The sequence below is a fragment of the Trichomycterus rosablanca genome, chromosome 18 (assembly GCF_030014385.1).
Source record: "Trichomycterus rosablanca isolate fTriRos1 chromosome 18, fTriRos1.hap1, whole genome shotgun sequence".
Taxonomy (NCBI): domain Eukaryota; kingdom Metazoa; phylum Chordata; class Actinopteri; order Siluriformes; family Trichomycteridae; genus Trichomycterus; species Trichomycterus rosablanca.
The window spans coordinates 23,572,729-23,589,296 of NC_086005.1; the positions used below are offsets into that span (position 1 = coordinate 23,572,729).

The 16,568-nt window shown below is 38.9% G+C and overlaps 2 protein-coding genes across 3 annotated transcripts in view; one reads left to right on the forward strand and one right to left on the reverse strand.

The window, feature by feature from the left end:
* Positions 1-8,189, forward strand: part of slc12a2 (solute carrier family 12 member 2) — a 65,369-nt gene extending 57,180 nt beyond the window's left edge. For both annotated transcript variants that reach the window (XM_063014117.1, XM_063014118.1), the window contains 2 exons: positions 737-804; positions 3,814-8,189. In XM_063014117.1, the coding sequence (XP_062870187.1) occupies positions 737-804; positions 3,814-3,949 (204 nt within the window). In that variant the 3' untranslated portion in view covers positions 3,950-8,189. The remainder of the gene's footprint in view (positions 1-736; positions 805-3,813) is intronic.
* Positions 8,190-12,925: 4,736 nt separating this feature from the next.
* LOC134332120 (fibrillin-2) overlaps positions 12,926-16,568 on the reverse strand; it is a 56,121-nt gene continuing 52,478 nt past the window's right edge. The window contains exons 61-65 of the mRNA XM_063013596.1: positions 16,436-16,564; positions 15,320-15,439; positions 14,341-14,572; positions 14,029-14,203; positions 12,926-13,724 (exon numbers count right to left, since the gene is read on the reverse strand). Coding sequence (XP_062869666.1) covers positions 13,350-13,724; positions 14,029-14,203; positions 14,341-14,572; positions 15,320-15,439; positions 16,436-16,564 — 1,031 coding nt within the window. The 3' untranslated portion in view covers positions 12,926-13,349. The remainder of the gene's footprint in view (positions 13,725-14,028; positions 14,204-14,340; positions 14,573-15,319; positions 15,440-16,435; positions 16,565-16,568) is intronic.

Consider the following 16,568-nt stretch of genomic DNA (forward strand, 5'->3'; position numbering starts at 1 on the left):
TCAACATTTGAGTGTTTAGTTAATGGGCCTCCATTGTAGTAAGTGTGATCTGGATAGACCTTGTTTTATTTGTTATGAGCGGCTGATCAATTTTCACAGCTGGACACATTTTCTAAAATAAAAACAATTAATACTGTAATTACTCTCACTAAGTAAGAGGTAAATGGATAGTAGTAGCTCAGTGGTTAAGGTACTGGACTAGTCTGTTTTAAGAACCCACCGCCGCTGTTGGTTTCCTGAGCAAGGCCCTTAAGACTCAATTGCTCAAATTGTAGTAAGTCATAACTAAGTCACTTTGGATCAAAGTGTCTGCTAAATGACACAAATGTAAATAGGCAACACGGTGGCTCGGTGGGTAGCACTGTCGCCTCACAGCAAGAAGGTCCTGAGTTCGATTCCCAGGTGGAGTGATCCGGCTTCTTTCTGTGTGGAGTTTGCATGTTCTCCCCGTGTCCGGGAGCTCCAGTTTTCTCCCGCAGTCCAAAGACGTGCAAGTGAGGTGAATTGGAGATACAAAAACTGCCCATGACTGTGTTTGACATTAAAAACTTGAACTGATAAATCTTGTGTAACCAGTAACACAACTGTTCTGTCATTAATGTGAGTGTAAAAAACATGATAAATAAACAAATGTAAATAGCCATAGTGATTTTACAAACAATGGCCTGGATTCAACAATTGTCATGTAATAACTCAACACTGGTGATTTGTACTAACCTGTGCACGTGTATTACAGAGTAATCGTCAGGTCAGACTGAACGAGTTATTGAAGGAGCACTCACGCACAGCCAACCTCATCGTCATGTAAGTACATTTCAATTTGATTAAGCATTCAATCAACTATTTTGTGTGCCTCATTAAGTACCTTAAGTGTATAAGCAGTGTTCCAGGGTAACCTGAGACAGCAGTCTAGACCCTTTACCTAAACATAAAACTCAGTGGAACTCGGGTCCCTCAGCCTGGACCTCCTGAGAGCAGGTTTATGCTTATTCTGTAGTTAGTTTTAATCAGTGTCACATTTTAATATTCTCTCACTGATACTGTCAGTGACTCATTGCAGCAAAGCCAAGCTACACTGAAACAGTGTTCATCTTTTATTCATCTCTTGTCCAGTGTTCACAAAGGCTTAAAAGTGAACTCATAAAAGTATCTGGACACTGCATGTTTCGAGTAATGGATTCCACTACCTCAAACACATCCTTTGCTTTGAATAAAATAGAATCTTTATTGTCACTATATCGTACACATGTACAATGTAATTTCACATGGCATCTCTCCAATAGAGGTACAAGCAGCAGTAGTAGAAAAAAAGATAGGAGTAATAAAATCACAACAATTATTTACATTCTGGTACATTGAGGTGAATAAAATAAAGAATGCAGCCATCACATGACTCTAGAAAACATTGGCAGTGACAAACAATGGGGAAAAGTGGGGAAACACACTTCTATCAAGTAAAAGAGTTCAAATGCTACCAGGATCCAGACTGTCCTTAGGGGGAGTCACAGATTGAGCTTCCATGGTGGAACATTCATACAAAAGCCAAAGATTACGGCTGTGCAATGCCAAGCATTGCCGTTGACATTTTCAAAGCACCTCCAATGAGACGAACTGTTTGATAACAGTTCGGGCAGAACAAACAGCGCTTAACATGACTTATTGTATTAAAACAACGACTGAGGACGTTCATTAGTGGAGAGAACTTATTAGCAGTAATAATTAAGGGTGGTTTAATGTTCCTGTGTTGTTCTTTTAATACATTAAACCACGTGAAGCTTTTTTTAACAATAAGAATTTTAGACTCTCGGAAAAGCTGACTCTTACCATTTTCTCAGTGAGAAAAATACAGATAAACACATATACAGTGTATCACAAAAGTGAGTACACCCCTCACATTTCTGCAGATATTTAAGTATATCTTTTCATGGGACAACACTGACAAAATGACACTTTGACACAATGAAAAGTAGTCTGTGTGCAGCTTATATAACAGTGTAAATTTATTCTTCCCTCAAAATAACTCAATATACAGCCATTAATGTCTAAACCACCGGCAACAAAAGTGAGTACACCCCTTAGTGAAAGTTCCTGAAGTGTCAATATTTTGTGTGGCCACCATTATTTCCCAGAACTGCCTTAACTCTCCTGGGCATGGAGTTTACCAGAGCTTCACAGGTTGCCACTGGAATGCTTTTCCACTCTTCCATGACGACATCACGGAGCTGGCGGATATTCGAGACTTTGCGCTCCTCCACCTTCCGCTTGAGGATGCCCCAAAGATGTTCTATTGGGTTTAGGTCTGGAGACATGCTTGGCCAGTCCATCACCTTTACCCTCAGCCTCTTCAATAAAGCAGTGGTCGTCTTAGAGGTGTGTTTGGGGTCATTATCATGCTGGAACACTGCCCTGCGACCCAGTTTCCGGAGGGAGGGGATCATGCTCTGCTTCAGTATTTCACAGTACATATTGGAGTTCATGTGTCCCTCAATGAAATGTAACTCCCCAACACCTGCTGCACTCATGCAGCCCCAGACCATGGCATTCCCACCACCATGCTTGACTGTAGGCATGACACACTTATCTTTGTACTCCTCCTGATTGCCGCCACACATGCTTGAGACCATCTGAACCAAACAAATTAATCTTGGTCTCATCAGACCATAGAACATGGTTCCAGTAATCCATGTCCTTTGTTGACATGTCTTCAGCAAACTGTTTGCGGGCTTTCTTGTGTAGAGACTTCAGAAGAGGCTTCCTTCTGGGGTGACAGCCATGCAGACCAATTTGATGTAGTGTGCGGCGTATGGTCTGAGCACTGACAGGCTGACCCCCCACCTTTTCAATCTCTGCAGCAATGCTGACAGCACTCCTGCGCCTATCTTTCAAAGACAGCAGTTGGATGTGACGCTGAGCACGTGCACTCAGCTTCTTTGGACGACCAACGCGAGGTCTTTTCTGAGTGGACCCTGCTCTTTTAAAACGCTGGATGATCTTGGCCACTGTGCTGCAGCTCAGTTTCAGGGTGTTGGCAATCTTCTTGTAGCCTTGGCCATCTTCATGTAGCGCAACAATTCGTCTTTTAAGATCCTCAGAGAGTTCTTTGCCATGAGGTGCCATGTTGGAACTTTCAGTGACCAGTATGAGAGAGTGTGAGAGCTGTACTACTAAATTGAACACACCTGCTCCCTATGCACACCTGAGACCTAGTAACACTAACAAATCACATGACATTTTGGAGGGAAAATGACAAGCAGTGCTCAATTTGGACATTTAGGGGTGTAGTCTCTTAGGGGTGTACTCACTTTTGTTGCCGGTGGTTTAGACATTAATGGCTGTATATTGAGTTATTTTGAGGGAAGAATAAATTTACACTGTTATATAAGCTGCACACAGACTACTTTTCATTGTGTCAAAGTGTCATTTTGTCAGTGTTGTCCCATGAAAAGATATACTTAAATATCTGCAGAAATGTGAGGGGTGTACTCACTTTTGTGATACACTGTACATGTGAAGCTTTTAGAGTGAATTTGATGTTTATTCCACACAAATGCTGATTCGTCTCATATTTGCACTGTGATGACGTTTTACCGCAAAACGCTTCTCATGTGAATGCGCCCTAAGGGGAGGTTACACTAAATTCTTGCCACTTTTTAATACTGAATACAAAGTCCAGTATTCCTGTATTTTCTGGTTGAATTCTTCCTACAGAGATACAGTGAAACAATTATATATGTGGGGTAAGACTTGCACATTACTGTACATAACTTTATAGCTTTATTTTTTATCTCTAATTCTTGATTTTCTGTCCTATAGGAGCATGCCCTTGGCCAGGAAAGGGGCGGTGTCGAGCGCCCTGTACATGTCTTGGTTGGACACTCTATCCAAGGACCTCCCTCCTATCCTGCTGGTCCGTGGCAACCACCAGAGTGTCCTGACGTTCTACTCCTAAGCGACTTGATTATCGCCAATCCCGTGAAGCACACCTCGCCTATATATTGACACTAACCACAAATGTGCACACACAAACACAAAGGTAGCTCACCTGGCACTGTAAATAACGAGGCCGACTGGCAGGAGGAAACCGCGGGCATTTTCTTTTAGAAGCTCCTTCATTCGATAGCTCGGTGACGCCCGCCACTAAGAAAAAACTACACACAAGCTGGAGATATGAGAACCTGTACTAAAATTTGCAGTCAGCATTTTTGGCTCACAGGCGTTTGAGCATTTCCATGTTATTGTTAGCATAATTTGCATTGTTACAATGAATTGAGGATTGTTTTTCCTTGTTTTCCCTCTTTGAAGAAGCAATAATCTCCCTGGGTTTGTTTTTCCACATGGAAAAAAACCATGCAGAATGCTTTGCAACACCTTTTATAGCCTTATAGATGTGCCTTCCAGTTCAATCAAATTGAATTCCTCAAGTTGATCCTCAATACGAAGACGTTTTAAAGGTTTTAAATTGGATTTTTAAAAATCTGAACAATGGCATGAATGTCAAGTGTCTGTTCTCCAGTGAGGTTTTATTTCCCCCCGGTTGTTTCTTTTTCAGGTTTAAGTCTTCCTTTAAACTGTGAAGGGTTTTTAGCGTTCCAAGTACAGTACCCTCACTAATCCTGATGTAAATTAAAACGTACAGTGGAAGGACGCTCGGTCCTCGGAGGGCACGCGAACGGCCTGCGGCTTCAAAGCGTGCCGACTGTACGCCGTCTGTAAAGAAAGCGTCTCGATCCGAGCGGGACACCAAAGCTGCTAAAAAGGATGGACACAAAGAACAATCAACCAAATGGTGTGTAAAAAATGCGTTTAGCCAATTCCGCATCGTGCAGGTCTTGATTTTGAGAATGACTTTGCCTTAAAGCAGAAGTAATGATTGTTGACTTCTATTTTATAAGCCATACTGGCTGGTCGATTAATTAGCGGGTACATGCAGATGTAGATAGATTAAACGATGCATAACAGAATGTAACGTTCATGTTTTTTCCATAATCTCTTCATTAGTTTTTGTCTTAAAGCTCTTCCATCTAGTGGACCATTTTTATTTATGAAGCAGTCCTGAACGGTAGCTATAGAAAAGCGGGATTCAATAAACCACGTCATTATTATTGGCAAAACGTGGACACATTTCCATTAATATTCCAGTGGACTGTTGGTGTATCAATTGCATGTTATATTCTGGGCTTCCCTGTAACCTGGTGTAGTTCTCAAAAACCTCATCATGTCCAGATCACAGTTTGTCCTTCAGAATTTCACAAAAAGTCCTGAGAATGTGTTTTGTCTGATGTCTGTTTAATGAGATGCAGATATACCTCTATGCAGGTGAACTGAGATAAATATTTCTGATTTCAGAGTCATTTCTGCAGTGCTTTTTCAGTCTGGGTTATTTATTGTTAGATGTTCTGTCAGTGGAACCTGATTGGTTCTTTCTAATTAAAAAATGAATGTTATTCAGCCAGGTGTTCTTTCTACTGCTGCAAATCTCCCTGAGGAAAAAAGCCTAAAATATTCAAAAGGATTACTGGTCTTACTTGCTTTTTACTTAGGTCAGGTCATCATCATCAGTTATGGGCACTATTAAGCCAGCAAGGTCTTCAAATCTATAAACGTACTACAGATCTGGTATGACTGATTTAGGGCTAGTATTTGATTGATACGGGGCTGTCACGGTGTCACAAAATGTTGGTTACAGGATGTTATTTGGTAATGTCGCAACAGGAGTTCATTTCGATATATACTTAGATAAATCTAAATCCAAATTCACAGCTGTTTTAGAGAGAACCCAGACTTATAATCATGTCACATAATCAAGGTACTGACATGGAACCTTCTGCTGAATATTTAGCTTGTAAATCAGCTTCCTTTTTTTCCTGTTGTGTTACTTTATATCAGGGCCGCAGTGGGTCCTGTTCTACAGGGAAACACCAGGCCCATAACAGGAATTCCATGGACAGGGCACCAGTCCATCGCAGGACTCCAGCAGAAGGTGTTTTTGCCAAATACAGACATGGTCAATGCTTTCTTTTTGACTTTTATTTTAATAGTCCTGGACAATATTTATGTAGCAATTATTTAGCCTAGTTACATTTACCACTATCAGCTTAAATCAATTATTAATTCCATAGACAGTGCTGGTTTGATATTGAGAATGTGAATGTTTAAAAATCAGTAAGAAATCCTTCTTGGAACTAGATTAGTATGCAAACCTTTTGATAACTAACATATACAGATAAAGCCTATACTTTAAAGCTAATACTGACACCTGTGGTTGGTGTCCTGCCTTAACATAGTGTCTAAATTATTTTTGCAGCAGTCACTGCCTCATGCAGTGTGTTGACCAGACTTTCGAATGAGAATAATCATGCTACTGGTACTGATTCACCGTTGTTTAGCAAAACGTGTGACTCTGCATGTAAATTCAAGCTTATTCTGCTGCAGCTCTCTGGCATTATCTGCCTTACCCTAATGTGTGATATTCACACTAGCAGTACCAGCTCTGCTCTTGACTAAAGTAAGAATTTGATTCTGGTCCAGTTCCACCAGAAAGCACTGGATGGAAGGCAGGAATACCCTGCACAAGGTGTCAGTCCAACCCGCAACCCCCTCAGACGTTGCCAGTAGTGTCTGTATAGATGCCCAGCTGCCCAATAGCAACACTGATATTCAAACCCAGATGTCAGCGGTCATGGGCTAGCGTGACAGGCCGCTGTGCCATCCAAGCACCTGTTAGAAATGGAGTTAAAGTTTTAAATAGGTTGACAGATTTCCCATTTTCACCTAATTCCCATTTCAAAGCTCATATTCGCCAATGCAAATACTAATTCTTTCTCTAACTCATACACTTATACAGTAACCAATCTCATTTATAGCAAGTAAGTTGTATGTGAGTGATGGCAGCTTTAAAGAAAGTTCTAATCCCATTCATTCACAGCAAAAATATTAGTGAATCAGATCAGAAAATATAGCAGAGCAGTACCTATACAAAGCCAGTATTTTGGGCCAGTGTGGGCCCCAATATTATTATTCTGCATCTTATTGGGACATTCCTATTACTAGCTACTTAGCTAGTTATTTCTAGCATAGGGATTAAGACTAGTGTCAGTGTTTCGGTAGCAACTACGTGGTTGTGATCAACACCGTGACAGCCCTGTTAAAACCCAGCCACATTCTACACCAAACTGAGGGCAAGTTAGTTTTATAGACTTCATTAAATGTAATACATTGCTTTACAGGTCATATGAATGTAGACACTAATGCTAAAGAGACGATTTTATGTTTGTCCGTGACATTTTATTCATTTTAGCCCAGGCAAATTTAATACTGTGATGTGTGTTGTTAGGCTCTCTGTACTATATATAACTACATGACTGCAGCTCAACAACGTGTGTTCATCACCCATCACCCATGCACAATTGAATATACTCCTATTTATAGCTATATATAGTCTAGTGTGTAAACAGATTTTGTACTTAGTACGTGTGATACATGTACCAACGTACCCACCACCTACTGTGCGTTTGTGTAAAGTGTATACATTTATTATATATAAATGTATAGCTACACGTAGCTGTGGCACTACAGGCTACTGTATCATGGGAGTGTGTGGTACTGCCATGTGCTTCTCACAGCTCTTGTACTGTGTGTGTGTAAGAACAAACAGATCGACGTTGTGCGTTCTTATTTCATGTCGATGGATTTCTTTCAAACTTCCAGCCCATGTGTAGCCAAAGCCCAGTTTCTCACTGGTGGGAGCCAGGACGAACGATCAGCATTGTAGCTCCCACCTCTAGTTCACACTGTATTTCTGTACTAACGTGTAAATATATTCTAGCCTAACCACATAAAATAAGGGAGTGAAATAATAACGGGAAATTATTACGGAGAAATTAATATTTATTTTAGTTTAGATTTCTCCCTTTTGTTTTAAATTAAACTGCATGATTTGGTTTTCTTTTTGATTATTTTATTTGCTCCTTTTATCTTTTATAAGCATTTTAAGGAAAAGCTCTGTGAGTGTTTGAGTCTCAGCTCAAAGGTCAGGACGGAGTTCATTCATTCAGCCTGAAGAGTCGGTAATGTTTTGATATACTGTACTGTTAATTGTCACAAATGTGTTTTCTAACATTTTAACATTCAAGGTTGCTGATACTTTGTACATCTCTATTGCAATAAATAAAAATCAAATGAAATGGCAATCATGGGACTCATTCTTTTAGGTAAGGGAAAGCATCAACTGTCTGTGCGACCTTAAAAATCTGTGCGACCTTAAAAAGAAACAGCATTTTGATACATGTGACTTACTACAGTGTTACTTGTATTAAGCTAGCTCATAAAATGTAAATGCATGTTGGCTTTATCGGGAAAAATGAAAAGAAATCAATATGGCAGGCAAAATTTAACTGATCACTACAAGTGTTGTACAAGCCCATCAACCATGTTTAAATGACTGCATGTGGACAAAGACTTTTAAAGGGAACACAAAAGGAAGTAGGTACATTTTACTATATGCTAATGTTAAAAACTGTTAATGTCAACTAAATAAGTTTTAGTTGCCTTAAATTGACTTATGTTTCCTTTATGTTGTCTTAAATCCAAGGAAAACGTTTAGCCCTTTAACAGAAATTTTTTTTTTAAATGATTTCTTTGCATTTCTTATTTTCTTGGAACTATACCAACAACATTTTTTTACTAGTCCACATAGTATTTTTATAAGCCTCTACCAAACAGTTGAGAAGATCACAATAATGCAACTTTCATGGATGTTTGTTCAGCTGCTAGCTTCAAGCTGACATGGCAGTTAGAAAAGCTGCTTTCTTTAAACTAGGGGTGGGCGGATTGATCCAAATATCAATACCAACGTTGGTATTGGGATCGGATCAATGCTAGTGTAATGGGATCGATACTTTAATTTTACTTTTTCTCCGCAACATTCAGTAAGTTTCTCCCGTTTCATCAGAAAGTAAAGACCATGTCTGTACAGACTCACTTCTCTCACATCTTACATGCTCACCTCTCTCCTCCTGCTCTGCTGTGTTTTCTTGTGGTACCGTCACGTTGTTATGTTGTTAAAATCCTAACAGACATCATCAGTACGTTGGTAGGCATTGGAAGATTGTAAGTTTTTGAATACTTTGCTTTGCACATACAGAAATAAGTGCACTATAGAAATAATAGTGTAAATTATATGTACGTAAAGTACGTAAAGCACCTTACGCAGTTTGCGCACCCTACGGAGTATGCGTAGTAAGGCTCTTATTCTGTCTGCGCATGCGTAGTAAGGCTCTAATTCCGTGTCTGTGTTTTGGTGAACAAGTGCTCTTTTCTTTTGACTTTGAGCTTATAAATGTAAACAGAATAGCATCTGTGTTTATTTTAAATGAACAAAGACACATGTATTCAGTCACTATTAAAAATGTACAAATGTATTCACCCAGCAGACACAACTATGTGTTATGAGTTACGCCATGATATTAACGTTGTGAGAAAGTAAAGCACCAGAAACAAGAAATCTGAGCGCTTTAATCAACTGAATTTATCTACAACCCTACTGAGAGCAGCTACTTACAAAAATGTCTGTATTACAATATTAATATGATAGAGTTATAAATACAGAGTGCTTATAGAAACAGAAATCACTGCAATTAGCTTAGCAGCTAACACTAGCGACTAAGCTAACAAGTACCCGTGTTGTTTACCTTGGATATTAACTCACAGCTGTAATGTGTTTCGTATAGTTAGAATACTGCACACAGTGTACAAGTCTATATTGTATAATATTGTTATTCAGTATCTTTTATTCAGTATATTTTAGTCAGTATCTCAGCTGTGAACTAGTTGGCTAGGCTGGTATTGACATTCACACGGCTGTTCTAACCATATTACTAGGGATGGGCGGATCGATCCAAATATCGATATGGTGGTGGTGCAGCCACATTGTTTAATGTTTATTTACTCTTATTTATGAGCTAATCCAAGTCAGCAACTGGACAAGTTACCTCAGCAAAGATCCACATGATGGCGCAGAAACACCACAAACATCTTGAAAACGCTTCATTTGGTTACATTTCTGTTTATTATCAAAACTGTCATAAATAACGAGTACAAATGATTATTTTCTTATATGGAATTGCAATAAATTATTTCATTTAAATGTAAATAAGTAATATAATAATACGCATTAAAATGAATGATGAGTCGGTTCAGTGATTCAGTTGTTCATTACTAGTTGGTCTGTCAGTCACGTGGTGTTTAGCGAGGTGACGTCACCAACGTGCCACAGTAACGGTGGATTGTTTGTTAGCGGTTTAGTGAAAGTAGCATCAAACACACTAACATTACTTAAATATTCTTTCGAAGCAGTGAAAGCTGGAGAAGCAGACGCGAAATGAGAGGAAACCATACCGGGGCAAACTCATCTAGGACACCAGGGATGGTTGTTTGGATAAATGATCATCTGTTAACAGCATTGATAAGCTAAGTTGGTTGTGAGCGGGTGGAACAGCGACCATGTTGCAGTAAATGTTTGTGTTCAAGCTGCTTATTTTGCACAAAGAGTATTTAGTTTTTGTCTGTGTTTATTTACAAGTACAAATAAAGTTCATATATTTGAAATTTAGTGTTCTTGATTACTGTCCTGATTTGCACACACACTTAAACACAATGGTTCTTTAGTCGAGACGATGGTTCATTTGTACTTAAAGGCTTCTGTGCATTATGAAATGTAGCCTAATTATCATCAGAAACACAAATAATGAAAACCACATTTAATGTTAGTGCATGATTTTGTTTTGTGTCCTTGATGCCACTTAAAGCTAACAGAAGCATTTATCAATCTCCTGCTGAAACTTTCTCTTGGATCTAATTAATATTTTTTAATTATTCTTTTATTTCTGACATAAGATTGTACTTTACCTGTGTATAATTTACACTATAAATTCCATAAATTTGTCCCTATTTCTGTATGTGCAAAGAAAAGTATTCAAAAACTTACAAACACACCTTACGTACTTTACGCAACTTACGCAAATTCACGAAACCACCCCCATACGTAGGTCAGTTTCATGAATCGGAGCATGCGTAGTGAGGCTCTCATACCGTGTTTGTGTTTTGGTGAATGTGAAGTGCTCTTTTCTTTAGACTTTGTACTTATGAATGTAAACAGAATAGCATCTATTTTTATTCTAAATTAACAAGGACACGTGTATTCGGTCACTATTAAAAATTTACATATTTATTCACCCAGCAAACACAACTACGAGTTAGCTGCTTGGTGGTGATAGATACTTTACTTATCCCGAGGGAAATTACCATGATGGTAACGTTGTGAAAGAAAGCAAATCACCCAGAAACAAGAAATCTGACAAAAATGTCTGTATTACAATATTAATATGATAGAGTTATACATACAGAGTGCTTATAGGAACAGCAACTGCAACTAGCTTAGCAGCTAACACTAGCGACTAAGCTAACAAGTACCGCTGTTGTTTACCTTGGATATTAACTCACAGCTGTAATGTCAGCTTAGTGTACTGCACACAGTGTACAAGTCTTTATCTTTCATAATAATAATAATAGTTATTCAGTATATTTTATTCAGTATATTTTAGTCAGTATATCAGCTGTGAACTAGTTGGCTAGGCTGGTATTGACATTCACACGGCTGTTCTAACCTTATTACTAGGGATGGGCGGAACGATTCAAATATCGATAGTATCAATACTTCAGTTTTACTTTTTCTCCGCTACATTCAGCACGTTTCTCCAGTTTAATAAGAAAGTAGAAACCATGTTTGTAGAGACGCTCCTCTCACATCTTACATGCTCACCTCTCTCCTCCTGCTCTGCTGTGTTTTGTTGTGGTACCGTCACGTGACTAAAGGCGCTGAGAGACCGAACACACGCAGCAGTGAGAGAGAGAGAGAGAGAGAGAGAGAATAGGGGCTGAGAGAGAGGAGCTGTGTGGGGATGATTTCAGAAAAGTGCAATGTTTTGTTATTATATAATTGGTTCTGAACAAAAACCTCACTCAGTTCATTATAGTAATAAATGTCCTACTCATAAATCATGACACACTGCTCTCCCCTACATGAAAGTAAACAAACTGCTTTTATAAGTTAAAAGTATCGGTACTGGTATTAGTGATACTGGCCCTGTATTTACTTGGCATCGATACCAAATATTGCAGTATCACACACCACTACTTTAAACCATCTACCAATATTTTGGAGTTTAACAAACGTCAACCACAGAGTAAATACGGGCCAAACTAGATTATTAAAATACAGCTTATTTTTACCAAAGTAATAGGCCTATTTACTGTTCATTATTATTTAATTAAGTGTGTAAGGGTTCAGGGTAGAATTTTTTGCTAATTCAGTGTCATTGTGGATTTACATTTTGCAAAAAAACTTTTTTAGCTGCAGTTTTATGTTTTGCTCAAATAGCACCTTTATTGGGCACTTTGCAGGTCATGCATTCTGCTTCCCAAGAATCCTGACTGAGACGAAAACACTGAGAAGTGCGAGTAGGCAGGACCCAAAGAGAAAGGTGAAATCCATTTCCAAAAAAGAGGACATGTCCGGGAAATAGAGAATGTATGGTTACTCTAACTTATTCCTCTTGGCCAAATATCTTTAATCACCAAAAGTTCCAAGAGTCGCTTAAGTGCTTGAAAGCTAAGGGCTTTTTTTATTATAGACTGTGACATTTTATTTATTTATTTATTTTGGCCGATGGGTCTAGGCGAACATGTCAGAAATGACACAGTGCTTGCTGTTATTTTGCTTCAGTCGTTGTATGAAAGTCTCGATTAATTAAACCTGTTCCATACATTTGCTGAAGGTGTATAAAATGACGAATGTCAATACAAAATCACTACAACAGAAAAGCTATTTACTGTATAATGTAAACACATTTATGCATATATACCAACTGATGTGTCTTTATTAAGACTCATTTTATGCATTATATTATCTTCATAATTATCACAATTTTAAAGAAATACATCGTTTGAATGATGAAAAAAGTGCCTTTTACAGATGGTCTAAGTCAAGAAGTGGTTTAAGGCCGGAAGATATGTCTACTTTGCTAGCTTTGGCTTTCTCTTCAGTATAAAATGGTCTGAGTGACCCGTAATCAGACTTTTGTGCTGCTTTCTGAAGCAATAACACCCTAATAAAAATACTGTCATTGAACAAAATGTAGAATTCACTCAGAATTTACTACTGGCATACTGTTGACAACTGGCCATGTATATTTGACCAATATTGAAAAAGTGTCTCATGATAGTGGTCCATAGCACCATAGTGAGAGCTGCTTATTTTGGGTATGTGAGCCACACTGGCACACATCGTCACCCTACTGCAGTGTGACTTGTAGCTTCATGTGCAGGTTCTGCCCTAGCTCACCTGAGAGGTAGTCTCTGTTTCTGCTGTCCTCCAGCTCGAGCAGTTGTGTGTGATCATACAAAGGATAACTGCTGATCACCAGAACATACAGTCCAGCAGAGGCTTTCTTGCGTACACAGTGCAGGTAGCTCAGCCCATCCCGCTGCTGGAGTACAAAAATCCCATCCTCGTTGCCCGCTGTGATGGAGTATGAGACGTGATGGGTGAGAGACCTGAGGGCGGGCACCAACTCCAGAATGTGCTTTTTAGAGTTGCACTGGGATGTGTTGAGTACCAGAAGCAACGGCTGATCCATGTCCACACTGGCCAGGCTGACTGGAGCTTCCTGTTCAGACTGAAAGCAGGTACACGAGTAAGGTCGTACCTAATTCACGGCCATGAAAATCACACCACGAAACATGAAATAATCATAACCAATCTGTTTACTGTGTGGTAAGTCACAGTATATTAAATGCAAGATCCAAATCAGCCCCAATTCCAATTAAAAGAAGTTTAACTAGTTCAACTACCTCAATAGTTTGGGATAAGTAGGGGATCAGGCATTAAGTAATCAAAAAGCCTAACCAAAGGAAAAAAAACAACTGATGATAAATTATGGTTATACTGTGTATGTATTTTTATGGATTTACCTCTTTTAGCTCTGTTTGGTTGGCAGCACGACTCTTCCTGATGCCCCTCTTTTGATGGCCGTTGCTATTGCAGTTGTAGCAGCCTTCAGAAGAAAGGATGTTATCCTCCACCGCTCCAGCTGCACTGACAGATCCTTGCTGACCCTTTCCAAATCCCAGCCCTGAAACACAGTGCCTATACACACACATATACATCCACTTCCTTTAGCTAATAGTTTGATAGAATGGTATCATTAAGCAATAATAATAAACAATAATAATAACAATACAGTACTTGTACAGTATATCCACAATGCTCTTTGTTTTTCTCACCCTTGGCCCACCCGGTAGTATCCAGTTGGGCAGCCACACACGTAGCCTCCTTCAGTGTTGGAGCAGCCATAATTGCAGGGGTTCTTGAAAGAGGTACACTCATCCAGATCCTGGCAGCTGTTAGAGAACTGCTCAAAGGTGTAGCCAGAGGGACAGGCACACTTGAAGCTGCCCAGTGTGTTGTAACAGGAAGCAGTACCACAGGTGCCTTGGGTGGAGCATTCATTTTCATCTAAAACACAGAAATCAGGACAGGTAAATGACAAGTTTATGAGACAAATTTGCCTTAATTTTGTAAAAACTATAAAATAGCTGATTTAAAGAATACATTGCTGATTTTGTCAGTGTTGCACTATCACAACTATTATACCTCCATACTCCATAAGAGGCACTGTTGTTCCACTGCATTACAAAAAATGTACTATTGAGGTACACAATTGACATAAAAATCTAGACTGAAAAAACAAAAACCATCCACTAAATGGGCAATTCTGCCTCTGGAAGCACATAGTAGATGCCAGGGCTCAAACTGGTTCAAGAATTCAGTTTAAATAGGGTGTTTCTAAAAGTGGCCAGTAGAAAATAAAATCAGTATAATGTTAATGTGTAACCATATTTTTTTAGTTGCAGATTGAATTAAATTACTGAATAAATGACAAAAGTGTGTTTTGTTGGGTTATTTAATGGGTATGTATTCAGGACAGCCTCAGGGTCCTGTCTGAATAATTTGCATATTTTTTCGTTCATGCAGGTATTGTGGGTTTCCATAATTCCCAAAACATGGCAGTAGCTGATGTAAGTAGCTTGTTGAATACACTTTATTGCTTTCTGAGTTTATAAATTACCTGCATATGCTCCTGACCCACCATTTTAATAAAAATGTAGGGATAAATTGTTGATTTCCATACAAAATCTATACCTACACCAAGCAGGCATGCAAAGAAAATTTTCGACTTTATTTATTTATGAGTTGTCTCACCGACGCACTGGTTCCACTGGTAGTGCTGGCTATAGCCTTGTGGGCAACTGCAGCGGTATCCTCCTATCATATTATCACATCCGTACTGACATCTGTGATTACTCTTACACTCATCAACATCTACAAACAAATGAAGAATTCAACACAAATAGAGAGAGACACAGATAAAATAAGTCAGTGCACCAATACTTTTAAAAACAAGCACTAATACTAATGTATTACAGAACAAATCCATACTAAAGGAGCTATTTAATCCTCACAATCCAATGTTTCCTTTTCTAAACATCATTAGTCCTTTTATAATATGCCAGACGTTTTCTGCACTTGATGTTCAATGATGCAGTATTACTGTTTCCTTTCCTGTCTCCCAGATGTTCTTGTGGTCAAACAAAAGCTTCTCTTGGAACGTAAAGGAAACGTTTATGTCTAAATCCAAAATATTTCTTGGATATATGAGCCAGCGCTGTAACAAACTATTCATGTGAACCGGATTCTCTGGCTAGAAGCAGACTGGCAGTTCGACAGTGCATCAGTTTCTAATATATTTAAAAAGGAAGTTGAATGTGTCACTACTAAACAGTCCATCTGTTATGATTCCCATCAGTGTATAAACTACAGTGAGGGAAAACAAGTATTTATCCAAAGTATTTAATCGCATTTGATCACAAACTACAAAAAAAAATAGAACTTTCCAATAAAAATATTCAACCTCCACAGAAAATATTGAATAAAATATTTCATCTGCTGAAGGTTTATTGATAAATTAACAACCCTACTGCTAGTCTGTAAGACCTGTAGTTTATATTATGTTGGATTCATGATTAAAGTATTGGGAAGGTGTGTTGCAATTATGGTGTAAACTAAGAAGCCGTTGCAAAAGATGAGATGAGATCATTTCATTGCACCAAAAGAAAGAATTTCCAAGAACTTTCCTAGAGCCACACCATTAGAAGTATTGTCTGAAAGGTCCAAACTCATGGTGCAGCACCAAACCTTACTGGCCAAGTGAGAAAACCCAAAATTTGACCAATAAACAATGAGCTCCACCACAAAAACCTCTGTGCCTCGAACGGAGAACGGAGATGTTCACGTCTATACGCATGTACATATTATTACCTTTACAATGCAGGCCAGTAGAGTCCAGGCTGAATCCTTGTTGGCATTTACAGCTGAAGGTGCCGGGTGAGTTGTGACACATGCCCTTTGCTCCGCACCGATTTGGCTCTGAACCACACTCATCTTTATCTGA